Source organism: Diabrotica virgifera, chromosome 6 (assembly GCF_917563875.1).
Source record: "Diabrotica virgifera virgifera chromosome 6, PGI_DIABVI_V3a".
NCBI classification, from domain to species: Eukaryota; Metazoa; Arthropoda; class Insecta; order Coleoptera; family Chrysomelidae; genus Diabrotica; species Diabrotica virgifera.
In genome coordinates this window covers 4,857,486-4,885,037 of record NC_065448.1, presented here as the reverse complement: position 1 = coordinate 4,885,037, position 27,552 = coordinate 4,857,486, and the positions used below count along the sequence as shown (strand labels likewise).

At 33.6% G+C, this 27,552-nt stretch overlaps 1 protein-coding gene across 1 annotated transcript in view; it reads left to right on the top strand.

The window, feature by feature from the left end:
- LOC114327074 (rho-associated protein kinase 1) overlaps positions 1 to 27,552 on the top strand; it is a 194,885-nt gene that overhangs the window by 159,629 nt on the left and 7,704 nt on the right. The window contains exon 17 of the mRNA XM_050654227.1: positions 26,906 to 27,351. Within this exon, the coding sequence (XP_050510184.1) occupies positions 26,906 to 27,351 (446 nt within the window). The remainder of the gene's footprint in view (positions 1 to 26,905; positions 27,352 to 27,552) is intronic.

The window sequence follows — 27,552 nt, the reverse complement described above, 5'->3', positions numbered from 1 at the left end:
AAGTGATATAGTTTACAATGTGTTTGCCTTTTTAAGTCTTCAACTGAAGAGGTTGAGGAGTGGGGAGCTGTTTGTCTCGAGTTGGTCATTCAGAATTATATCTGTATTTTTCAGTTTATTAATTTCCATAGATTCTAAAAAAGATAGCTTAAGGCCTTTATTTTGAATATGCAGAATTTGAAACTCTTCATTGAAAGAATGATTATGATCTAGAAGGTGAAGTGCGTATGTAGAAGTGTCTGTTTTTCTATTGTTGAATGCCCTTTTGTGTTCTGCTATCCGTTTGTCAAAAGTTCTGCCAGTTTGACCGATGTACGTTTTCGGACAGTCACCACAAGTTAGTTTGTACACACCACTCTGTAGTTGCTTTCTCTTTCGGCTTTTATTGTTCTTAATATATTTGCTTAAGTTGTTGTTAGTTCTGAAAGCTGGTGTTATTCCTTTCTTTTTTATATATCTGGCTATTTTTAGCCATTATTATTTAATAATTTATGTGATAGATTTTCTTTATGTTCAGAAGTTAATTTTTTTTTGAGTATAAGCATATGAGCTAAGATTCCAATATTTCAAAAAATTAATAGGAAGTATAAGTAGTTTTGCGAATACCTAAATTTGTTTTGTTTGTTTTATCAATGTTATCAAGAACAAACCGATAAATATTTGTTGAATTAAAATTAATTTATGTGGTAAGAGTTTCATTGGGACAGTTATGCCCACAGGATTTGATTGATAAATTTTCAGAGTATTGTTTTTGATAATAAAAGATATTTGTATTTGCTTATTTATGGTATTTCTATTTATTTCTTTTTCCTATTTTATCCCGATAAGGATCAACTAAGAGATACTGAAACCACGAGAAAGGATAAGTATAACCTAAGATAATTTAGTTATTTTTTTTGTATGATAAAAAGGCACCCTGAGATTTTTCTTAATTTTATGTATGATTTGCGACAATTGAATAATTAATTAAATAAATACTAATTAATATAAAAGTAAGAGAAAGCAGATCATAACAGTATATACACCTAGTTTGAAAAGTTATGCATCACCTAAAATTATATATATTTTTATTATTTTGGATTTTTCTTTGGTATTGTACACAGTTGGGCAAAGGTTTACTCAAACTTCTTTTTGTACTTATGCCTACCGGATGGAAGAAAATAAATGTTTTTCTTGTAGTCGTATGTTTTGTGAACATTTTGTTTTTTGAGTGTCCCTGATATCTTTAAAAACAAAGAAAATAGACGGTTTTATAGTTTAACATGAGTTTTAACCCAAACAAAAGTTTGAGACACCCTGTAGGGAGAAAAAGGTACAAAGGTGGGACCTATACATCGATATTTAGTAGTTAGAGTCTAATATTTTGTGAATATTTTATTTTTGAAGTTATACTTCTTTAGGCGAACTGTTTAAAGTACATATTAATTTCGTTGGAAACATATAAGTAATAGAAGAATAACTTCTTACGTGCGTACAAAGTACACACACACATACTTTTTTTTTTTAATTTCTCTGACATCTTTAATAACAAAGAAACTAGACGGTTTTACTCTTTAATGTGTCTTTTAACTGATGTCATGCGATAGGTGCGGAGGCCATGTCTTATCATAAGTACCACTAAATTGAAATTATTTCCTTTATACGTATAGTGCGAAAGGAACAGAGTTTTCAAAGAAAAAAATCTGTGTAATGTACCTATCGCTATTTAAAGAACCTCTACGTAGATACCGTACTTACTCTCAAGGAAATTCCACCACAAAACATCACAGAGCCTCCATTAAACAACATTAAACAGTTTCGCTGTGCATACCTCTTACCTGGTCGACAAATGTCAATGAGAACTGTTTATATTGTCCCTTTCTGTTTTTAAAGTTTTGTAAACTCTTACTTTTTATTGTTAATTTAGCTTTGTTTCAGTTAAAACACAAGACATGTTAAAGAGTAAAACCACCTATTTCTTTGTTTCTAAAGATATCGGGGACATTCAAAAAACAAAATGTTCACAAAACATAAGACTATAAGACGATTCCGATGTATACTCACATTTGTACCTCGCCCTCCCTCTAGGGTGTCTCAAACTTAACATAAGAAAAACATTTCTTTTTTTCACCCGGTATAAGTGCAAAAAAGCAGTTTGAGTAAATGTTTGAACAACTGTGTAAATACTAAAGAAAAATCTAAAATAATAAAAAAAGATCAGCGGAATCCGTTAAGAGGAAACAGTAGCGATCAACAAGTAGCGAAAACGCGTTCCAAGATTGCGGCTGTAATTTTGAATATTTTTTCGAGATATTTGGCTCACGTATTCGTAATATAATAAAGAATGGCGGTACAGAGCGCAATTTGAAAAATATATTAATATGTGGAAATTACTCTGTAATTAAATACAATATTAAAAAAAAGAGCCTGTACCGCCATTAAGAAGAACAAAAAAATACACTTTCTTCAAATAAACTTTTTTATCCGATGCCTAGATTTTGTGTCATTTTGGAACTACTAATGAAATAAAAAATTTTAGTAGTTCCAAAAGGACACAAAATCTAGGCTTCGGATAAAAAGATTTATTTGAAGAAGTTATATTTTTTTGTTCTTCTTAATGGCGGTACAGGCTCGTTTTTTTAATATTGTATTTAATTACAGAGTAATTTTCACATATTAATATATTCTTCAAATTGGGTTCTGTACCGCCATTCTTTATTATAATACGAATACGTGTGCCAAATATCTCGAAAAAATATTCAAAATTACAGCCGCAATCTTATAACGCGTTTTCGCTACCTGTTGATCGCTACTGTATCACCTTAATCTGTTCACGAAAAAATCAACTATTAGACCTGGATCCCGCTTCCCAAAAAAGTTGATTAATTGCAAGCTGAAAATTTGTGATTAGCTTAACGGTGTTTAGTCGGACACAGTTTAAAAAATTTGGAACGTCAGACTACAAAAACGTTCCATGTATTTTGTCGGACAGAACTTCCAATTGATTTGATACCATTTCATTAAACTCTCATGCAAAAATCAGACTGGTGTTTATCACCAACTGGGCATTTTAATGAGGGGAACACGAAGAATATATCAAATGACAGGAATCATGTTGGTTAGTAATAGCACTCTGATTTTTGCGTGAGAGTTTAATGAAAGTGTAACAAATCAATTGGATGTTCTGTCCGACAAAATACATGGGACGTTTTCGTAATCTGACTTTCCAAAATTTTAAACTGTTCCACAATTAAAACTTCCCCTGTTCCAGTGTTTGCGTACATCAAAGTTTGTCCGACTAAACACCGTAAAGCTATTAACAAATTTTCAGCTAGCTATTAATCAACTTTTTTTGTTACGCGGGATCCAGGGCTAGGTATTGTAGCAAAACAATGAATCACCGGCCGCAAGTAGCACCTCGAGACGTAAGCCGAGAAAATTCTGGTATACGTGGAATCGACGCGCGGTATATGTGGAAGGTCACACCATAACTAGGTGGCGAATTCTGGAATGATCGTGTATAACGTTATTTGTTATTTAATGGTAGCGCGCTTTTATTTGAGTTTAGTGCATAATATAAATTCGTCTGTAACTTGTATAAATAAATTCGTATAAACGAAGAGAATTATTATTTTAACTGTAATTACGTAACAGTGGTGTCAGGTGTGGGGTAAATTAAGAGACTTTTGAACTTTATCCGTCAGGAATAATCGGAGTACGTTAATTGTTCGGTATTCGGAAATACTTTTGAACTTTATTCGTCGGGAAGAATTGGCGTTAATTGTTCGGTATTCGGAAAGACTTTTAAAAGATATTGTGAAAAGTACGTGTGTGCCGACCAAAGATGTTGCTAGAAGAACTTTCCGTAAAACAGCTCCGTGAACAGCTAGAGGAACGGGATGAAGACTGCAGTGGGACCAAGAAAGTCCTACAAGCACGACTCGAGGAAGTCCTCACGAAGAACGGAGATAATCCAGAGACGTTCCACTTCCAGTCAGCAGAACAAGCAATCTTATCGAAATTAAAAACTGTTTCTCAAACGATTGATGAAACTTCTAAAAAAAAAAAAAAAATAATGAGAAATTCGACGAGACTTCTCAAATAATTAAAGACGTTTCTCAAAAGATCGATGAAACGTCTAAGATAAATAATGAGAAATTCGAAACCATCTCTCAAAAGATCGATGAAACTAGTAGAAAATACAACGGGAAATTTGAAAGTGTTTCTCAGGTAATTAAAGAAGTTTTTAGATGCAGAAAAGTGTAGACGACAATAAAGAAATCTTAGAAGAGAAGATCAAACAACTAGAGACCGTAGAAGAAAAGATCAAAGAATTAGAGAGCATAATAACCAATGCGAAGATGCAACCACTAGTTAATGCAGTAGCGTTAGATCCTGTAGTGAAAAAAGAATCACCGAGAGACGAAATGTCGCATCATATGAGATTTAAATTACCACCATTTGATGGAAAGTCTTCTTGGTCCATATACCTTAGACAATTTGAATTTGGACCGAACAAGAAAAGGCTGTTTCCTTGACTGCTGCTTTACGAGGTGATGCTGCAGATATATTAAGGTCAATTCCTAAGGGTCAAGAAAAATGTTACCAGACCTTGTTTACTCGTCTAGAAAAACCCTATGGAGATGCCCATCTACAACAAGTATACAAAGCACAACTGCGAAGTAGAAGTCAACGAGCAAGTGAGAATCTGCAAGAATTTGAAGCAGATGTGGCTCGTGTGGTGCGGTTGGCTTATCCAGAGGTGCCAGACAACGTTATAGAAGAAATTGCAGTAGACACCTTCGTCAATGGGCTGAAAGATAGTGAACTACAGAAAGCCTTACGACTAGCAAGACCGAAAGTTTTAGATGAAGCACTTGCTATTGCATTGGAACACGAAACGGCTAGTCAAACTTCACCAAGCCATAGAGTAAGAACCATTGAAGAAATTGACGAACACAACTATGAACGTCTGGAGGAAATGATACCGAGAGTATTTCGTAACGAGATGCCAAGGAGACGCGAGCCTAGATGTTGGAATTGCGGCGACGTATGCCACATTCGTCGTAGTTGTAAGAAGATCGTCCAGCAGTCGGAAAACTAGAGCGGGTCGACACCAAGGGGCAACTGCCGACCTCGAGAACTAGAGCCCCCATAGTAACTGTCAACCTTACGTCCTCCGGTGAAATCCATAACTTATACATCGAAGGTCGTAAATAATAGATGTATATTGTTTTTGGTGGATACAGGTGTAACAAGAAATATCGCACGTCCAGACGTAGTACGAGGCCATCATAAGTTATCACCTGCAACAGTAAAGCTTAGAACAGCGACCAGTGGCGTAACAAACTCCGTCGGGGCCCCCCTGCAGAATTGGAAATGGGGGCCCCTTCAAAAAATTACTAAATGCGACATGTGTTACAAATAGCTATATGTCGTTACAGCCCAGTAAATGAACGTAAAATATAGCAACATCGTGTAATTTTTCAGTGTCACCACCGAAGTGGTCAACTCAAGACTTTTTCGAGTTATTTATGAGTAAAAATATTTATATTATCTACGAGTCACAAATCACGAGTATATGCAAATTTTAAACAGCCATATCTTAACCAATTTTTGTCTTAAAGAATAAAGCCAACATATTTATAAAAGCAAAACCTACATTTCTTTACTCTTTCAGATTTTTCGTATCACTAATACTTTTTAAGTAATTTTGAAAAAAGGCATTTTTCCAAAATAAAAAAAACCTTTTTTTACTACAAAATCATTTTTTTTTTCAAAAATAAGAACTTTGAAACGGTCGAACTTACAGATCATATAAACAATAAATATTTAAAGTAAATGGTAAAGCGCTAACGATAAATTTTATTTGGGGTGCGAAATAGGGGGAGATTTTCACGATTTTTTTTACCAAAAAAGGGAACTTTATTTTGAGCGTAACTTGTATAGTTTTGGTGCTGGAAACTGTATAAAAAATAATAATAAAGCTTTTTTTTTTAACATTTAAAAAAGTTTTAATGAGTTTTTCCCGAAAAGTGCTTTATTTTTTGGTTATTTCAGGTTGAACTATTCGATTTGGAATTGGAAGAATAAGAATAATTTTTCGTGAGCTTCAACTGTGCTTTTTCTGTGTCGATAGACTTCATAAATAAGTACACCATTTTTTATCTTATATGCTACATTTTTGCTACAAATATTTTTCGATATCTAATATTTAATTCGATAAAATACTTATTTTTGAGTTATTTGAGAAAAACCCGTCTGAAACGTGATTTTTTTGTTGAAAAATAAACATTTTCACTCGTAAATGACTTGAAAAGTATTAACATATACAGAGAGAGTCTGTAAAGTGGAATAAATTCAATATCTCAAATACCAATTGTTTTTTTGGAAAATGCTCAGACCCGTCGATTAGTATTTCAAATTGTCCTTTTTGACATTCAATAAAAATATATACAGGGTGTCCCAATTTAGAGATATGACGTCATCGTCGATTTTCTTAAATGGCAACACTGTCATTTTGATAGCTAATTTGATAGGGTTTGTAAAGTTATACATAACTGCAAAATATCAAATTTTTATTCTCTACCATTTACAAGATAATAGAAAATAACAAAGTTATATCTGTAATTTGGAATATATTCAATAATTAAAATACTAACTGTTTTTTTGAAAAATGCTCAGACCCGTCGATTAGTATATCAAATTGTCATTTTTGACATATAATAATAATGTATACAGGGTGTCCCAATTTAGAGATATGACGTCATCGTTGATTTTCTTAAATGGCAACACTATCATTTTGATAGCTATTTTGATAGCGTGTGTAAAGTTATACACATCTGAAAAATTTCAAAATTTTATTCCCTACCATTTACAAGATAATAAAAAATAACAAAGTTATGAAGAACAAGAAATAATCAAATAATAATTGAATTTATTTATTTCAATTAAGCAAATGCTCATAACGTTGCCCATTGACAATTTGACAATAATTGAGGGCAACATTATGAGTTTTATTGAAATAATTAAATTCAATTATTAGTTGATTACTTCTTTTTCATAACTTTGTTATTTTTTATTATCATCTAAATGGTAGAGAATACAAATTTGAAATTTTGCAGTTGTGTATAACTTTACACACCCTATCAAAATAGCTATCAAAATGACAGTGTTGCCATTTAAGAAAATCAACGATGACGTCATATCTCTAAATTGGGACACCCTGTATACATTATTATTATATGTCAAAAAGGACAATTTGATATACTAATCGACGGGTCTGAGCATTTTTCAAAAAAACAGTTAGTATTTTAATTATTGAATATATTCCAAATTACAGATATAACTTTGTTATTTTCTATTATCTTGTAAATGGTAGAGAATAAAAATTTGATATTTTGCAGTTATGTATAACTTTACAAACCCTATCAAATTAGCTATCAAAATGACAGTGTTGCCATTTAAGAAAATCGACGATGACGTCATATCTCTAAATTGGGACACCCTGTATACATTATTATTGAATGTCAAAAAGGACAATTTGAAATACTAATCGACGGGTCTGAGCATTTTCCAAAAAAAAATTAGTATTTGAGATATTGAATTTATTCCACTTTACAGACTCTCTCTGTATAAAGAAACTCCATAGAACAAAAGCTGCTTATAATTAGTCAATTTATACATTTCCGGACTTATTTTAAACGTATGTTTTTGACCCCAAGAAGTGGTGTCACCCCCCGATGTAGTACGACCCCCCTTTCACGACGACAAAGAAGATGTCATCCGCTTACTGACTACATGCGACATAACCATACCCGGTAATAGTGAGAAAATTCTGATGACCATGCTTGATGGACACTGCCGAGAGGGAAGTTTAAGAATGGTCGAAGATGTAGACAATGTCGAGTTCCTAACGGCGAAAACTTTGATAAGAGTTCGAGATGTCATCTCTGTAAGAGTTATGAACTTAAGGGAAACTGTTATCAAGTTGAGTAGAGGAGCTTTGATCGGACAGTGTGTTCTCGTGGCTTCATTTTGCTCCATGAATACCAATGAGAAATCATCGAAGTCGAAGTATCCAAAGGAGCTTGTTGAGATGATCATTGAAAGATGCCAAGATCTTGATCATGAACGAACGGAAAAAGTGAGGTCTATGCTGATAGAGTATTGAGCTGTTTTTGCTATTGATAAGAAGGATAAGGACAAAACAAGCATAGTAACGCATAAAATAAATACCGGAGACGCTCAGCCAATCAGACAACGGCCTAGACGACTTCCATTTGCGAAAAGAGATGAGGCCGAAGAGATTATCAAGGATATGGACAAACAAGGGGTAATTGAACCATTGAACAGTCCATGGACATCACCAGTAGTTCTGGTAAAGAAGAAAGACGGTTCAACGCGTTTTTGTATCGACTACCGCCAGCTCAATGCGGTAACAAAAAAAGATAGTTATCCTTTGCCCAGAATAGACGATACATTGGATACTCTCTCCGGTTCTCGTTGGTTCTCCACACTTGATTTAAAACGTGGATATTGGCAAGTAGACATGAAGTGAGCCGATCGGGAGAAAACCGCATTTTTGATAGGATCAGGGCTTTGGCAGTTCACGGCTATGCCGTTTGGTTTATGTAATGCTCCTGCCACATTTGAAAGATTAATGGAGACAGTTTTAAGAGGTCTAACATGGAAAACATGCCTGGTTTACTTGGATGATGTAATTGTGGTTGGAAGGTTCTTTGATGAACATGCCAAGAATCTAATAGAAGTCTTTCAACGATTGAGGGAAGCGAACTTGAAGTTAACTCCAAAGAAATGTCACAAGTTTCGACGAGAAGTTAAGTACTTGGGACATATTGTATCGAGTAATGGTGTAACAGCTGATTCTGAAAAGATTGAAGCAGTTAAAGGTTGGCCAGTACCAAAAGATAAACATGAAATTAGAAGTTTCCTTGGCCTATGTACATATTACCGACGATTTGTCAAAGGATTTGCCAATATCTTCAAGCCCCTAACAAAGTTGACGGAGGAGGGCAAAGAATATACATGGAGTGAAGAGTGCCAAAAAGCTTTCGAACAACTACAAATGGGATATTTTGTGGGGATATTTTGTCCAAAAAAATTGTGGGGATTATTTGTCCGGGATGTTTTGTGGGGATTTTTTGTCCGGGAATTATTTGTCCGGGGATTTTTTGTCCGGGATTATTTGTCCGGGGATTATTTGTCCTAGCTTCGGGTGACAAAACGGAAACAGGAGTGGAACGAACACATTAGTAGAATGGCAGAGGATAGGATAGTACGAATAGCACGAGATAAGTCACCAAATGGACGAAGAAGTATTGGCAGACCAAGAAAAAGATGGCGCGATAACTTAAACATAGGAGGCTTAATTTAGGAGGCTAATATTGAAGAAGAAACAGGCATTAAAGCCTACATACAAGAAGGAAGAGGAAGAAAAAGATTAAGAAAAAGATTGGGAGTAAACTCAAATATAATAGACTGCATAGAACAGAAGAGATTAACGTGGTACGCACATGTCAGAAGGGCAGACAAAAAACGTTGGATAAACAGAAACAGAATAACAGAGTGAATCCCTATAGGAAGAAGGAGGAGAGGCAGACCTCAAAGATCTTTCAGAAATGAAATGGACGAAATAATGGAAAGAAAAAATCTACAAAAAGGAGACTGACAAAACAGAAAGAACTGGAGAGAAGGGTTGAGTGAAGGAATACAATGAAAACTATGGAAATCGTATATAATACAAAGAATCAACGGAAAGCCTATATCGAACAATAAGAATCTTACACAAAAAGTTGAGCAAATATTTCGACTATATTATCCTTGTCAGCACCTATGTTTATTTCATACCATCAATCAGTTAGATGATAATTTGATTGTTATTTTCTGGTATCTTTAAGTCTTTAGTGCAAATAATCTATCAATCATAATTTAGCATATCTAAGGAACTGCACTATCGAACTCGCGTCTTGTTTCGCATTGAATGCAGTCTATGCAGTTCGTGTAATCCTAGCCAACGATTATCTACTACTTACCACAACAAAATTTGATAATGTATGCACATGACAGTACAAAAATATAAACATCTACAGGTGCGATTCAGTGCAGTGAACATATCATTTCGTGCCTGTGGTTTTGATTGACGACGATCTAGTAAGCGAGTATTATTGAATATTATTAAGTAATTTACTTCCTCAATTTCGAACTGCATTCACCACTCTTGTTGCATTTATGTCACTGCGAATCGTTGGCAACCAAATCAAGTTATATTTAGCACGAATATTGTAAACATAAGATGTTAGATGTTAGGTCATAAAATTGCCGCTTAAATCAATTAATTTTAAGATAAAGAATTTTAAAATTTGGTTTTTCTTATCATATTATCTCTTTCGAATGTTGTAATCCCTACAATTCTTATCTAAATAATTGACTCGATGTACAATCCAATACATACTATCATAATACTATCAATATTTTTGATTTTTTATTCCTTTTTGGCTAACTGTAGTTATTCCGGGTTGAAATCATCATCATCAATCAGCCAATTGTGTCCACTGCTGAAGATAGGCCTCCTTAAGTTCTTTCCAGTGTTCTCTACACTGGGCTGCTTGTAGCCAATTTTGCGCTACTCTTTTTCATTTAGTCCGTGGTCGTCCTCGGCTTCTTGTATAGTTTCTGGGCCTCCATTACATGATTCGTCGTGTCCACCGTCCGTCTTGTGTTCTAGCTAAGTGCCCTGCTCAGTTTCACTTAAGCGTCGTAACTCTTTCGATGACGTCTTGAACTCCTGATCTTTGCCTGATTTGTTGGTTTGTTATGTGGTTTTGAAGGCTTACGTTCAGTATTGCACGTTTCATGGCTCGTTATGTAACTCTTAGTTTATTTGCGGATTTTTGCGTCAGTGGTAAAGTCTCTGCTCTATAAGCTTATACAGGCAAAACACATTGGTCATAAATAAAGCCCGGATTATAAGAATGACAGAAAGGTCAAAATAAGCACTCATATACCTAAGCAAAAAATGACGCAAAAATAAGAAAAGTTTTTATGAAATAAGCAAGGTTCAAGAAAAAACGCTGGACGGAAGGGCCGCCCGAGAACTTTATCGTACCGATCTATTTATCGTTATCGTACTAGATACTGGCATTCTATAAAAATAACAAAGTTACTCGTTATTTTGATATTTTAGAAACACTTTGTATACTTAAAAATATTTTATGGTTCTACGCATCATTAACTCCTGCATTTGAGAAAATGTTCGGGAACACACTATAGTTTATTGCATAATTCAATAGAATATTAGTCATACTTTCATTTCAAATTAGTTCATTTTTCTGATAAATTAATAGTTTAAAATATTTGCATTTTACTGCATGGATTTTAATGAAATTTTGGGAGTAGCCCAAAGCCTAATCTCCTAATTCAAAGTCTATCCTATATACTATGGCGCTTTTATCATGGGGGCGGTTCCCACCACTTCTCGGGGATAGACAATTTTTATTTTCGAACTGCATGGAGCAAAAGGAAGAATTTTAAGAAAATTTAAAAATGCGCTCTTTAATTTGATCTTATTTTTTTCACCCGTCCAACTTTTTGAAAGTAGAAATAACACTATATTAAGAGGTATTGCAAAAGAAAAACAATGCATTTAAATTCTGGTGGATTATGGGTTAAATGTATGTACTTCTCATTTTTCCTTAAAGTACATTAGTCAAATATATTCTTTTGCACCATATCTCGCTTAGTTTGAATGTAACCGACATTTTGACGGTGCTCGTTTTAAATGCCTTTTCAAACACTACAAAAGCATGAGTACTTTGAGCATACACCAAAAAACAAACTCTTTTTACCTACCATATCTCTTTTTGTATTATAAATAGAAAATTTACGAAGGAACGAATCTCTTTGTTATTTATAATCTAAAAAAATTTTATATAGTGTTTTTAGTTTGATGCATAGTTTTTAAGGTATTCACAAAAAACCGTCCGAAAACGTGTCATTTTTAAATGAAAATGGCCAATTTTGAACTACGCATAACTCAACATGTATTGAGTTCTCAAAAAAAAGTATAGATCAGTTTTTGCTTAAAACTAGGTTCTCTAGCCACTTCCATGCTTATTTTGACCAACAAATTTTCCACCCCCTTGAAGGGGTGGGAATTGCCCCAAGATAAAAGCGCCATATTATATAGGGTAAATTTTGTTTCTTGCGCTATTCCCTACTTACTGTGAAAATATCAAGTACATCGATGTAGTAGGATGGAATTCTGAGCCAAATACCCTCATTGACTGCCCTATAATAATGCTCTGCTATGATCGCGTGAGAGGGGACACACACAAGATTCTAGCAAAATTTCTATTTTCTGTAACTTTTCCAGTTTTTGAGTTACAGCAACAAGTTTTATGTCATTGGAAAGGTAATTTTACATTCTTTCAAAATATGTAAAAATATACTGGGCGTATCTAAAAAATTAAGATTTTTTTTTCATTTCCGGTTCAACCGGAAGCCATATTGTGGGTAAAATTTATTGTGCTAATAGATAATAAAGTACTCTATACGTCTGCCAAATTTCAAATTTTAGTTTCTATTTCAGAGGAAGTTACGGGCACTCGAATATTTTTTTTTTAAATTCATAACTCCCCTCCTATGAGGAGTTAAGAAATCTGACTAATGGTATTCAATTTACCGATAGGATATAAAAAAACATGTCAAAAAATAAACAAATTCCTTGGAGCCATTTTTGAGAAAATCTAGTTCAAAGTTATGTCAAATTTTGACCCCTTAAATGTAGGCAACCCATAACTTTTTCTGAAAAACGATAATATTCTTACTATTACGAGGAAAACGAAAAGCCCTAGATACAAAGTTTACTACTTTTTAAACAATTAGAATAATTGAAATAAAAATATAATAAACAATATTTTAAATCCAAGACTTTTCGTTAATAAACTGCTTTCTGGCTGCATCCCATATCTCCGGATTTTACAATATATAATCACATAGAGACGACGAAATAGGAGAAAGCAAATAGAGGACACTTAGGCTACGCATTTACCTTCTCTTCGTCTAGGAAAAGGACCGAAAGACAGTTTCTAAATACTCACAAATTGAGTAAAAATGAAAAAGATAAAAAAGGGTTCAAGGCATAATATTCTTGTTATAACCCCATCTTTAAGCTATATAAATGTTTTTTCAAATTAAATTTATTTTAAACAAGTTTTTAGATTGGTAGGGAAATGTATCGGGTGGGCGGTCGGCCATGCTGGCCGCCATTTTGGATTTGGAAATGTCAAATTCCGTATTTCTATTCACCTATCGATAAGCTAACTTTAAGTTAAATTTCATTCCTTTCGGTCAAAATTTGCAAAAATATGCCCCAAATAACCCCTCTATTTCGGCCCCCCTTTGAGAGGTTTTTTTCAAAAGCTTAGTTTCTCGACAAAATTCTCTTAAACTTACTCATACCGAATTTCATCGAAATCGGTCCAGTAGTTTTTGCTGGGTGGTGGCGACATACGTACGTACATACGTACGTACTTACATACTTCCGACATGTTTTTTTTTATTTGCTTTTTAGACTCAGGGGGACTCAAAACGTCGAAAAAAAGTGAAATCTGAAAAATTTTTTTTGCACGATCCTATAACTTTATCTATTATACTCATACTACGTATGTAGTACGATAAAGTAAAAAACGCATGCGTTTCCTGGTATCAGGCCACAGTTTCCTACCAAATGATTCTGATTTTTCAGACGTGGAATGTGCAATAAAACATCAACAACGACTTTACCTGCCAGATGATTATACAGAAATTATGGAAACGAGTAGGACAAAAAAAAATTTAAAGTCACGCGAATGCTATCTACTGAATGTTTTGAACTGCCGAGTTGGAATAACAAATAATAAAAAGAAAAGTCGATGTGGAAAATAAGAAAATTAGCTGGTTGCAGACCCGTGAGATATTTATTAATAAAGAGAAACCATTTTCCATTTTTTTTGAGAAAAAACTTTGAGACTGATAATAATTATGCTGAAATATATTAGAAAAAAAAACAAGTGGGCCGACCAGCAATATTTGAAGATCTACTAATACCCATGTGGCTCAATGGAAAACAAATATCAAACCCAAAACTAGTAGATATAAAATGCGTGATACATTTGATTCCGAATGATTGCAAACATTTTTGATCAGCATTATTTTTATTCAAATATTACCAGCATAGATTTTATAGACGATGTAGATGGCTTCGGTGGTGCGCCAGATTTTGAAACGGAGTCTTCAGAAATTTAATTATTGTTAATAATGTTTTATTCTCTGTAGGCAATAAAGTATCATTAAACAGAATCTGATAAATTTTATTTTGCATAAAATGAATTTTCATATTAGTAAATATTTTTTATTTGTTAATAATTATATTGCATTTACATTTTTAAAACCTATGTATGTTCTAAGTTTAAACTATTTTTGATCTGAACTGAATTTTCTATTACCATTAGAACTTTAACATCAATTTACTCAAGAATACGATTTTGGGGTTGGTTCCTTTCTACAAAAAGCCGTCCAATTACATTTCATACGTTTGGATTTTATTTATTTATTTTTAGTGGAAATTAACATTTCGTTTATCAAAATCAATAAATAATATTTTGTGTAGTGACACTACACACCACCATAATTGATTAATAATTTTTAATAGACACGCAAGCACTGCATTTTTAACTCAAACGTAGTATGTACCTAGCTACTCTTGACATGCGACGATTTTTAAGATAATCTCAGCGATTGGAATCTGACATCATACTATACTTAGTATTACTTAGGTACCTATTAAGATCATTTTGCGAATTATTCGTATCCGTTTTTTGTTTACATATCAATTTGTAGATGCTTCAATTTATGAAACCTTTATTGTTTCTGTGAATAGAAACTTGCTTAAATATTTTCTATTACTTGGATCTAATTTTAAATTTCTGAAGATATATTTTTTCTTTCCATCCTTTGGCATAGCATAGCCAATTGACCAGACTAGTAAAGATTGCAAGCATAATTGATTATGATTATGAATATTAAAAGGTTTTTCAAGTAAAGAGTTTATTCTATTTTTTATTAGGTTCAATTTTGGTAATTAAAACTTTTTTGTAAATTCAATTCAGTTTATTGATGTCAATATACAAAGTATTTACATAAGTCAAAGTCTGTTAAAATGCATCATTGAAATACATTGGCAAGCTAACACTTAATAAGTAAAATCTATAAAATTTTATCACCTAGTCTAAATACTTAACACAAAGTTAGAATATTAGCATAAAAACACAAGAGCACACAGAACATTTAAGAGAGCTGTAGGACTATCACAACAGGGTAGCCCCGAGATATTCCTCCTGAGAATAGTAAGCACCCACCAAAAGAAGTTCTTTGATTTTTATTTTGTATGTATTGATGTGATCTTGATTATTGATATGAGATAATATTCTTATATGTTACTTAATTTAATCAATGTATTAATACTAATCCAATTAATTAACCAGATCACATATCAATATGTTTTCAATCTCAGGGCGAATTATAAATTAATTACTTACTTCCGTGGCTTCTAAATATTTCTTAATGGTTCCTAATCGGGATAGAAAAGAAAAGAGTAAAAAAAATACACATATGGGTTACAATTATAATCAAAATATTTTTTATTTTATTTAAAAGGCAACCAATGCTTAATATTTGCTATTTCTTATTATTCTTAAACATAACATTTACAAATGGGAATCTTATTTCCTTTTGGTTTTCAATTGAAAGTTTTTATTAACATTTACTATTAGGAGTTATTAGGAACAACTCTATTTAAGTTTGATGAAGCTTTTCTGATATTATTGATTATGTTATTCAATTTTTTATGTGGAATTTAATACGAAAAACCCATACATTCATGTCCAAACAAATGAGACTGACCTTTTCCTGGTGAACTGAAAATGTCCTCACACAAAACCCTTTCCTGCTATCCTTGGCTGCGATCAAACCTCGTCCTGGCTTCCAGTGATGTTCTTCTTTGAAAAACTAGCTCGAATAGCTCTCGTTCCTGCTTTTGTCGTGATGCTGTGTTCTACCTTTTTCGAAACTGCTATCAGCTACCGGGACACTCTGGGCTCAAGGAGGTTCTTTTACTCTCGACCTGGCCTACTTCTCGTTCCACGATAGATACTCCACACTCACGGAACTACACCGGCTTTCTCACTCCTCGAACACTACCGTCTACTACTCGACTTCACTTCTCGACAGCTCAAAACATTCTGCTCTCACTTTGTCATTCATTCCCCTACTTTCTAAATATCCCTTCCAAATTCACAAATCAATCTTCCACCACCAACTCTCATTCGTAATATTCCTCAAAACCAATTTTTAATCTTTCTAAATATGCTTAATGGATTTCAAAAGAAAATATTTAATTCCCATTCTAAAATACTTTCTAACTATTTACAAATTTTAATGACCTATTCTCTCTTTCAAATGAGTCTTATTTAGCATAGGCTAATGATCGAAACCTTTCGCGAAAAACGATAATGAACTATCATCTATTTCACTGAGTTTTATTTAGCATAGGCTTATGATCGACCTTCCGCGAAGAAACGATAATGGTACGCGTCATTCACTTTGTTTATTCTAAGCACATTGTTCCGAGTTTCGTACGCTTATTCTAATCACTTCTTAAAATTACATATAACAATTTGTTGTATACAGGTTGTTTTAAATTTATATGCCCGTGGTTGAGAAAATTGAAAATATTTTATATTGAATTGAATTTTGTTTATAATTATCAAAATTTAATTTTCATATCAAATAGAAATATAACAAATCCCCGCCTTGTATTCGATAAAATTTATCTGCATTTTTAAATAAATTTTCTCGAGGCAAAACCAACTCCCTGTATATTTCCTTACTTTAATCTACGTCTTATATCCTAACTTACTATCTACTTCATGTAATTCTGTCTTTTATTCGTGATATTTGTATACATCGTGAATATTATAAATTCCTCGGATCTTTTCCGAGTTCCTGTGCCTCAACTCATAACTATTTATCCCATTTTCATTATTCACGATGTACGGGCCTTCGAAAACAGGCATCAACTTTGCGCAAATGCCCCCAGGAAGATTTGATACTCGTAATGCCCTCACGAGTACTTTTTCACCCTTTTGGAAAGTCACTGGTCTTCTTTTTCTATTTTGTTCCTGTCTTTGGATATATTTTTCGTTGCTTCGCCGTAATCTTCTCTGTACGGTTTCAATCACCTGTTGATATTCTTTTGGCTCTTGGTCTTCCCATGGCCTTATCGGCAATACACCCTTCATGATGTATTCTGGGGTCTCTTTTGTTACTGTGCTCGGAATTGTATTTAGATACCTTTCTATTTCCGCCATTTTCCTGTCCCAGTGGCGATGTTGACCATCTGTTGCAATGCGAAGAAATTTCGTCACTTCCTGTATGAATCGTTCCGAAGGATTACTCTGTGGATGCCTGATGCTGACAAAATTTGTCTCTATTCCTCGTTCTCGAAGTTGTCCCTTGAAACGATCATTTCGGAAATACGTTGCATTGTCCAGTAGGATCTTTTTTGGTGTTCCTACTATGGCTATAAAATTGTCGATTTTTCTTAATATTTCCTCCCCCTTTGTGGTGCGGCAACTATATAATTTTACGTATTTTGAAAACACATCCACCATTACCAGAATATGTTTGTTCCTTTTAGTGGTCATAATTAGATAGCTTAACATATCTATTGCTACAATGTCTAGTTTGTTTCGGGCTTCAATATTTTTGGCAACATTTTCGTTTTTGAAATTCCGACTCTTATATTTTTGACATACATCGCACTTCTGGGTAATTTCCTTTGCAATGCGGTAATCCTGTCGGCTGATGTAATTTTCCCTAAAAACGAGCCAAACTTTTCTGCTACCGATATGCCCATTGTCCTCATGTAATTTCTTTATTATCTTTTCGGCCAATGTCTGTGTCACTAAATATAGTTCCTTTCCGTCTATTCTCTTAAAATATATGTCATTTTCTACTTCCGCTCTTCTTTTCTCTCTTTCCTCTAGGTCTTCTTGGTTTGTCCTTATCTCATTTAACGAATATAGCCCTTCTTCTTGTATTAATCTATTTAGTCCCACCTGTAGAGTAATTGTTTCCTTTTTTCCCGTGTCCTCATCCCGTGTTAGAGCGTCGGCTATTATGTTGTCTTTTCCTTTTATATATCGGAACTCAAAATCATACTCCTGTAATAATAGAATACCTCTATGTATTCTATTATTTACTAATCTATTCTTCATGATATGTACTAAAGCTGCATGGTCTGTTTCGATTGTGAATTTTGCTCCCAATAAGTAAAACCTCAATTTGTTCACGCAATATAGTACACTGGCAAACTCCAATTCTGTAACACTATATTTTCTCTCATGTGTTTTAGTCACTCGCGATATAAAACATATCGGCACTTCTTGGTCGTTTTGTATTTGAGACAGAACTCCTGCAAATTTTTGTATGGACGCATCAGTTCGGAGTATAAAAGGTAAATTGTAAATGGGGTGGTATATTTTCGTTCCTTTTGCGAATTCTGGTTTTAATGTTTCGAAAGCTTCCTCCTGTTCTTCTTTCCAATTCCATTTTATTCCTTTTTTAAGCAACTTTATCAGAGGGATTTCCTTTTGGCTCAAATCGGGAATCAGTTTTTTAAAATAATTAATCGTGCCAAGAAAACCTCTCAATGTTTTCAAATTCGTTGGTCTTGGGTATTCATCTATGAGCTTGACTCTGTCTTCGGATAATCTTACTGTTTTGGTGTCCAATTGAAAACCCAAATAAATGACTTCTTTTTGAAAAAATTTTTTTCAATGTTTAATTTCAATCCCGCTGTGTCCAATTCTTCCAGAATTATTTCTATGTGTTTCAGATGACTCTGAGTATCTTGTGAAAAAATTAATAAATCATCGATATAATGAACTATGAAATCTTCGTGGCGATTCAAAATGGTATGTAGAGCTCGGACGAGTGCAGCACAAGCACTCTGCAATCCAAACGGCACTACCTTAAACCGGTAGACAATACCATCAATAGAAAAAGCGGTGTAGTTTCTACACTTTTCAGCTAACGGTATCAACCAAAAACTGTGTTTTAAGTCAATTTTCGAAAATATGTGTGACCCGGTGATTCTTCCAAAAATGGCCTCGATGTTTAGAGGTGATTCATATTGTGATACAGTGTGCTGGTTGATATTCCTGGCATCTAAACATAATCTCAATTCTCCACTGCTTTTCTTTACTATCACAATCGGGTTAACATACGGTGAATCACATCTTTCGATGATTTGATCTTCCAACATTTTATTTATTTCTTCTTTCACCTCTTGTCGATACTTGTATGGAATCGGGTAAGTCTTTGATCGAAAATTTCCCAAGTTTTTCACCTCAAATGAATGTTCGTACTTTTTAGCCACTCTGTTTTCCTCATTGATCAAATTTTCGTAGTTTCTTAACATCAACCGCAATTCTTTTTCTTTCCCTTCTCCACATATCAATTTTCTGTCTTTTTTCTCAGATTCTTCACACATGTTTACCGTGCATTCTGCATCCTCGTTTGCATATACCTCCTCTTCAAATACCACTGTTTCAATCATATTCTTTTCACTTTCATTTTTTAGCTTTATTTCTTCTTCTCCTGAGCCCGTCTCTTCTTTTGAGGAATCCCAGGTTTCCTTTGTTTCTGATACTCTCAAATTTTCTTCTTCTGGGCTCAACTCTTCTTTTGAGGAGCCACAGGTTTCATTTTCTTTTATCTTTTTCTGACCTTTTCTCCTTTTTCTTCTTTGTCCTTGCTTCGCTGCCAAATTCATTTCCACTGTTTGTTCTTTACCTGATTCGTCCGTATTTTGTTTCTCATGTTCCTTGTCCTGTTCTTTTTCTTTTTCTTCTGTTAGTTTCATCGTATTATTTTTAAAATCTATCACTACATGTTTTTCTGCCAATTCGTCCACTCCTACTATCATGTCATGTGACATGTTTGGCATTATTACACATTGTAGTGCATACATATTCTTGCCCAGTCGTACCATTACTCGTATGCCTTCATTTATAGTTGCCAATGTCCGTTTGTTTGCGCCCACTAAATTTACCCTAGGTATTTTATAAATTAAATTTGTTAAGTTAACTTCTTCTATTAGTTTTCTGTTGACCAATGTTATTTCAGATCCAGTGTCTATCATAATTTTAATTGGTTTCTCGTTGATAAATCCATCCACAAATTTTAAATTAACTCCATTTTTCTTTTCGTTGTTTCCTGCCAATTTAATAAACTCCTTGGGGTGACAAAAGATTCCTGTTTGATTTTTGGTTTTTAGTGAGCGCCGTCGTGAAAAGACGCCGGTTGCTCATCGTTGTTTATATTTTCGTCATAATGTCTCTCTCCGTCATATTCATCTGTCTGGGTATTATTCACTTCTCTTCTATTTTCTCTTGGTCTGTCGGATCTGTTTCGGTTTTCTCGATATCCCTGTTCATTTTGTCTACCATTATTTCTGTTTTCTTGATTTGAGCGTGTGGTGTTTCTATTCTGGTATTCTCGATTTCTGTCCTCATTCCATTGCCTATTTCTTTGTTCATAATTTCCTCTTCCGTTGTCTCTATTTTAGTTTTCCCTTCTGGGATTAAAATCTCGTCTTGTATAGTCCCTCCTATTTTGATTTCTATCTCTGTAATCTTGTGTTTCTCGGGGCCTGTAATCTTCTCGCGACCTTCTTGATTTTCTTTCTCTTAGACGTGATTCTCTTATTTGTAGGAATTGGCATAAACTATCTATGTCTTTGTAATTTTGCAATGTGATATGGTCTTCCAGCGTTTCCTCGAAATGTCTTGCAATCAGTTCGACTAATTGTTCCGATGAGTAATTATATTGTAAATGTTTTGCATTATTGTAAATTTGCAAAGCATATGTCCTTTCTGATACACCCATCCTATCATTGTATTTCCCATTTTGCAATTCCTTGTTAATTTCCAATTGTTGGACCTTTCCCCAGAAATAATTCAAAAATTTTTGTTCAAATTGTTGCCAATTGCCGAATTCTTCTTCTTTACTATCGAACCATAGGCTTGCTTCATATTTGAGATGGTTTCTGATAGTTTCTTTTGCTGTATCGAAATTTCCGATGTGTTGTATTTTCTTTTTGAGGCTATTAATGAACGGCACTGGGTGTAATCTTCTTACATCCCCGCCAAACCTTATCTTCACGTCATCTGTGCTATGTATAACCATTTCTCTTCTTTCTCCGACATTTTGTTGCGTATTGATTTCCGCAATCTTTCTTTCCACTTCTTCTATGTCTGCTTGAATAGCGTTTTGCAACTTGTTTTCCAAACTTTCCATTTCTTTTTTCTGGCAATTCGTTAACTCCTTCATTTTATTTTGAATTTTCATTTCTTGTTCTTTCATGTGGTCCTTCATTCTCATTTCTTGTTTTTGCATGTGATCTTTAATTTTCATTTCATACTTTTCTATGCGTTCCTCTATTTTCTTATTGTTCTCTTCTATCGCTTGTTTTGTTTCCTGTTGATTGTCATCCATTTTTTTCTCCACTTTATCCATTTTCTGTTCCATTTTTTGTTGTGTTTCCTCCATTTTTTGATCCACTTTATCCATTTTCTTTGATGTTTCTTCCTGATTTTTATCCATTGTCCTTTTTGCTTCATCCATTGCTAGTTTTGTTTCCTCCTGATTTTTATCCATTGTCCTTTTTGCTTCATCCATTTTTTGTGACTGGAGTTGCATCAGTTGTAATAGTTTATCTATTCCTGATAATTCTTGCTGTTCTGATGCCATGATTGTCTTGTCTAAAATATCTTCTTGGTCTGAATGTTCTTTTTGTTTTTTGTTGTCCTTGCTTTGGCTTCTTGTCACAGACATTTGTTTTCAAGAAGTACTGTCCCCGCCAAATATGAAATTTTACTAGTATGTTACCAAGACGACTTTTTCTCACCCAAATATTATAAATTGTCAATAAATATATCAAATGTAAATATCGTAAAAATAAAATATTAAATCAGTTATGTAAAATTTGTACCTAAAGAGATCTAAAATTTTATGTTATCAAATGTAAGTATCTCACTTTTTACCACAGGCATATAAATTTTCAAATACCGGCTTTACTCTTTCTATCCTTCAAATTTGCCACTAGAAATACTTTACAATGCCCCACGTTGGGCGCCAGTTGATGTGATCTTGATTATTGATATGAGATAATATTCTTATATGTTACTTAATTTAATCAATGTATTAATACTAATCCAATTAATTAACCAGATCACATATCAATATGTTTTCAATCTCAGGGCGAATTATAAATTAATTACTTACTTCCGTGGCTTCTAAATATTTCTTAATGGTTCCTAATCGGGATAGAAAAGAAAAGAGTAAAAAAAATACACATATGGGTTACAATTATAATCAAAATATTTTTTATTTTATTTAAAAGGCAACCAATGCTTAATATTTGCTATTTCTTATTATTCTTAAACATAACATTTACAAATGGGAATCTTATTTCCTTTTGGTTTTCAATTGAAAGTTTTTATTAACATTTAACTATTAGGAGTTATTAGGAACAACTCTATTTAAGTTTGATGAAGCTTTTCTGATATTATTGATTATGTTATTCAATTTTTTATGTGGAATTTAATACGAAAAACCCATACATTCATGTCCAAACAAATGAGACTGACCTTTTCCTGGTGAACTGAAAATGTCCTCACACAAAACCCTTTCCTGCTATCCTTGGCTGCGATCAAACCTCGTCCTGGCTTCCAGTGATGTTCTCCTTTGAAAAACTAGCTCGAATAGCTCTCGTTCCTGCTTTTGTCGTGATGCTGTGTTCTACCTTTTTCGAAACTGCTATCAGCTACCGGGACACTCTGGGCTCAAGGAGGTTCTTTTACTCTCGACCTGGTCTACTTCTCGTTCCACGATAGATACTCCACACTCACGGAACTACACCGGCTTTCTCACTCCTCGAACACTACCGTCTACTACTCGACTTCACTTCTCGACAGCTCAAAACATTCTGCTCTCACTTTGTCATTCATTCCCCTACTTTCTAAATATCCCTTCCAAATTCACAAATCAATCTTCCACCACCAACTCTCATTCGTAATATTCCTCAAAACCAATTTTTAATCTTTCTAAATATGCTTAATGGATTTCAAAAGAAAATATTTAATTCCCATTCTAAAATACTTTCTAACTATTTACAAATTTTAATGACCTATTCTCTCTTTCAAATGAGTCTTATTTAGCATAGGCTAATGATCGAAACCTTCCGCGAAAAACGATAATGAACTATCATCTATTTCACTGAGTTTTATTTAGCATAGGCTAATGATCGACCTTCCGCGAAGAAACGATAATGGTACGCGTCATTCACTTTGTTTATTCTAAGCACATTGTTCCGAGTTTCGTACGCTTATTCTAATCACTTCTTAAAATTACATATAACAATTTGTTGTATACAGGTTGTTTTAAATTTATATGCCCGTGGTTGAGAAAATTGAAAATATTTTATATTGAATTGAATTTTGTTTATAATTATCAAAATTTAATTTTCATATCAAATAGAAATATAACAGTATCTAAGGGCAGTTCTCGAATTATTAGGGGTAATTTATTAAAGAAATGCCAGACATGATGGGCCATCTCTGCACCTCTCCAGCCTACGAAACTTTGGGGCAAGGTTCCCTCTAAAGCGTGTGTTAATATTATGAATCTGTTCATGAGTCTGGAATTTATGCATATTGCATTTTACATATTGTTATGATCTGCTTCTTATTAATTTTGTATTAATTATTATTTATTTGATTAATTATTTAATTGTCGCAAATCATACATAAAAATGAATAAAAAATCTCAGGGTGCCTTTTTATACTATTAAAAAAAATCTAAATTATCTCACGTTATACTTATCTTCTCTCGTGGGTTCAGTATCTCTTAGTTGATCCTAATCGGGATAAAATAGGGAAAAGAAATAAAGCAAAATATTAAAATAAACATACAGAATTGTCTTTTATTTGTCAAAATCAATACTCTAAAATCTCTCAAATCTAGAACCTGTGGACACAGATGTCCGAATGAAATTTTTACCACTTAAATTTATTATAGTTAAAAAAAAAACAATTTATCGGTTTGTTCCCGATGGCTTTGGTAAAACAAACTAAACAAAACAAATTTATGTATTCGCAAGATTACCTATATTTACTATTTACTTTTTGAAATATTGGAATTTTAATTCATATGCTTTTTACTCAAAAATTTAGTTTCCGAACATAAAAATCTCTTTCACATAAATTGACTGACCTTTTGCTTCAATCACTCTGATGTCTTCTCGTGACCCAAAAACAGCTCTCCCTCGTTGACTATGTTAAAGGCTACTCATCAAAGCCCTCTCCGTTCTCCAGCTTCAAAACTATCAGCATACCAGCACCACTTCTCCAACAAGCCGGGCCTCTTTTGACACGTACTCGATTCAAACAAAACTCCAAAAATTCTCTGCTCTCCTTCTCACAATAATACAGAATCAAAGAGGTATTTCGTCTCAATTTGATCTGTCTCTCGTTCCACTTTTCAACACTATTCTCCACTATCAAACAGCCACTGGTACTTGCTAACTATCTATCCACGAAAACGTCGAACTGCTCTTCAGCGATGCCAAAAACATAATGACTTCTTTTTCAAACTCTCTCAATCATTCAAACCACTTTTCCCCTTCCAACTTGCCAAGAATCATAAACAATCTTTTCCATTCGACAAACAAACAGTCTTTTTCAAAATTATTCCGACCATCCTAATTACTTTCGGGGAACTATAAAACATTTACTCGTGTTGAAACAAAGATATTAAATTCCAAACTTTCTTTTAAAACCGCTTTTCTCGAAAAATGATAATTACATCCAGCTGTGGATTCTATAGTTTCCCTAGTAAACAATCTTTTTCCTTTTTAAACCTAAATACATCGTCCTTTTCACTTTAATTATTCACAAAAGTCTTTAATGGTTCATCGGAAAACTCATTAAAAGAGAAATCCACTTACATACAAACTAAATTCTAATAAATATTTACAGCTCAATATACAGGGTGTATCAAATTAATGTGCCCGCGTTATTTAAAAAAAAATTTAATTTAATTTTCATTTTGCTTTTGATTGATAAATTGAAAACACAATAATATATAAGATTATCATATATATACTGGAAAGGTAATGTTAATATTTTCCAATCTATAAAAACTTGTCTGCAATCGGCTCTATATGGCAAGCCTGCGACAATGCGAATGGCCCTTCTCTGCAGTCTGAATACATCCTTCGCTCCTGAGTTAAAGACTTATAGCTGAGTTATTTATGAAAAACACCTTTAACATTCACTTTATTTCACGAAAATTAAAATCTTTGATTTTTAATAAGTAACTCAAAAAGTATTGATTTATTTGAATAACTTTATATAACAACTTTTGCTTAGAATTTGTCCCTGTATCGATTTGTAGAGTTATTTTAACTAAAATAATTTTCACCCCTCAGAAGAGTAACACCCGCAGGGTAAAAGCGCAAGGTGGCACCACGCCACTCTCGTTTCGTGAGGTATCCTTTAACCACTCACCAATTTTCGTGAAAATCGATGGAGGTTCACCGAAATCGAAGGTAATACCTTGTTGATTTTTACCTTCAGTGACTGCACTGCACTATACAAAATAAATTGCAATTCAATAATCTAAATGCGCGCATTTTACGAGCTTATAAATTATTAAATGATATGTAGTCGCCAAATAATTAATTTAATGCATTTTAAGTACAACTGTCTCTTAAGCCGAGAAGATAGGGTGGTTTTCTTGCGAAGAGGTTGTAGCTCAATAATATAATCGAAATGCTCGTTATTTAAGAGTTTATTCTTAGAGTGTATACGTTATACGAATTATACCCGCGATACGATATATTTTAATTTTTCTCAGCTTATTTCTCTGAAGTTGAATCAATTGAAGTTAAATAAATCAAGGGTTGTTTGGGTTGAAGGGATTGAGCTCAAACATCGAAACTATATCACTTTGAAAGCTCATAAATAACTCGTTATTCTGCCGCAAAGATTAATTCAATATCCCTATTTTTAAGTAGTAGGTGGGGGGGGGGGGGTGGGGGGGCTGAGCACCCTAATTAAAATATTAAATTCCTGCCCAGTGGTAACGAGCGCAAAATTTTTAATTTGCGGAATATGACAGCTCATAAATCAGAGCAATTTGTTTTTTAATTTTTGCAAGTGGGGGCGGGGCAATTCAACAGGGGTAAATTACCGTCACCTGTATAGTGTGCTGCAGACATGTTGTGGACATTAGTGGACAGCCTTTTTTTTAATGACAAGTTGGTCACGAATGGAAACGTTTGTCCTATGAGCTGTCCAAGGTATGCGCATCATTCTTTTACAACACCAACATCGCAAAGGCATCAATTTTTTTGGAGTTCTTGCGCGCAAAGTATCCAAGTTTCTGTCCCGTATAGAAATATTGAGAATGCAAGTGCATTCGTCTTTTTTTTTCTCTTTTTTCTTGTATAGTCGAACCCGCTTATTAGAATACCGGTTATAGGAATATCTCGGTTCAGGGAATAGAAAGTTGAGGTCCCGAAACGTTTCTACCAAACATCAAATGATCGGTTATTAGAATATTCCGGTTATAGGAATACTTTCGCTTGGCACGAATGCTATTGCAATAAGCGGATTCGACTATAATATGTCTCTATAATAGTCTATATAATATGTCTCTATAATATGTATCTTTTAAATGTATACTTTTGGTTTCTGTTTTTAAATATTTTCTAATACATATTCCATTTTGTTTATAGATCCATCGATAGGATAGAAATGGGGCCTCAAACAATAAAACAACTGGACGAAATGATATACAAGCATCTCCCCAAAGGCAGTAAAATTATAGAAACAAAAATCAGCAATCTTACAGTACCTGGTGACAATTACGGAAGCCAAATATACAAAGTCGACATGAAGATGAAAAACGAAAGTGGAGGTATCGAAGATTTAAACGTAGTTGCCAAGCAAATACCTGATTCAGAGTTTTATCAAGAAGTTTTCAATATCCAAGTCACCTTCAATATGGAAAAAGAGTTTTACAATACTATAGTTCCGAGACTGTATGAGTTTCAGAAGAAATATAATGTACCGGTTTCAGATAGTTTTCCAAAATTTTATGGAGCAAGGAATAATTTGAATGGTGTAAATAACGTGGTTGATAAAGATGGTTTAATTATTTTGGAAAACTTGAAAATTAAAGGTATGTTTCTCTATTATTATCTTTTTCTTCTTCTTCTTCTTCTTCTTCTTCAGCTTTTACCTCATCAGGGATCTCTGTTCCTTATTTTTTCGCCACTTATTTCTCTCCATCATGTCCATGTCTTCACCTGAATCTTTTTTTCTCAAGTCTTTTCACCTAAATCTTATCCTCGGCTTTCTCTAAACATCTGTTTCTTCTTTT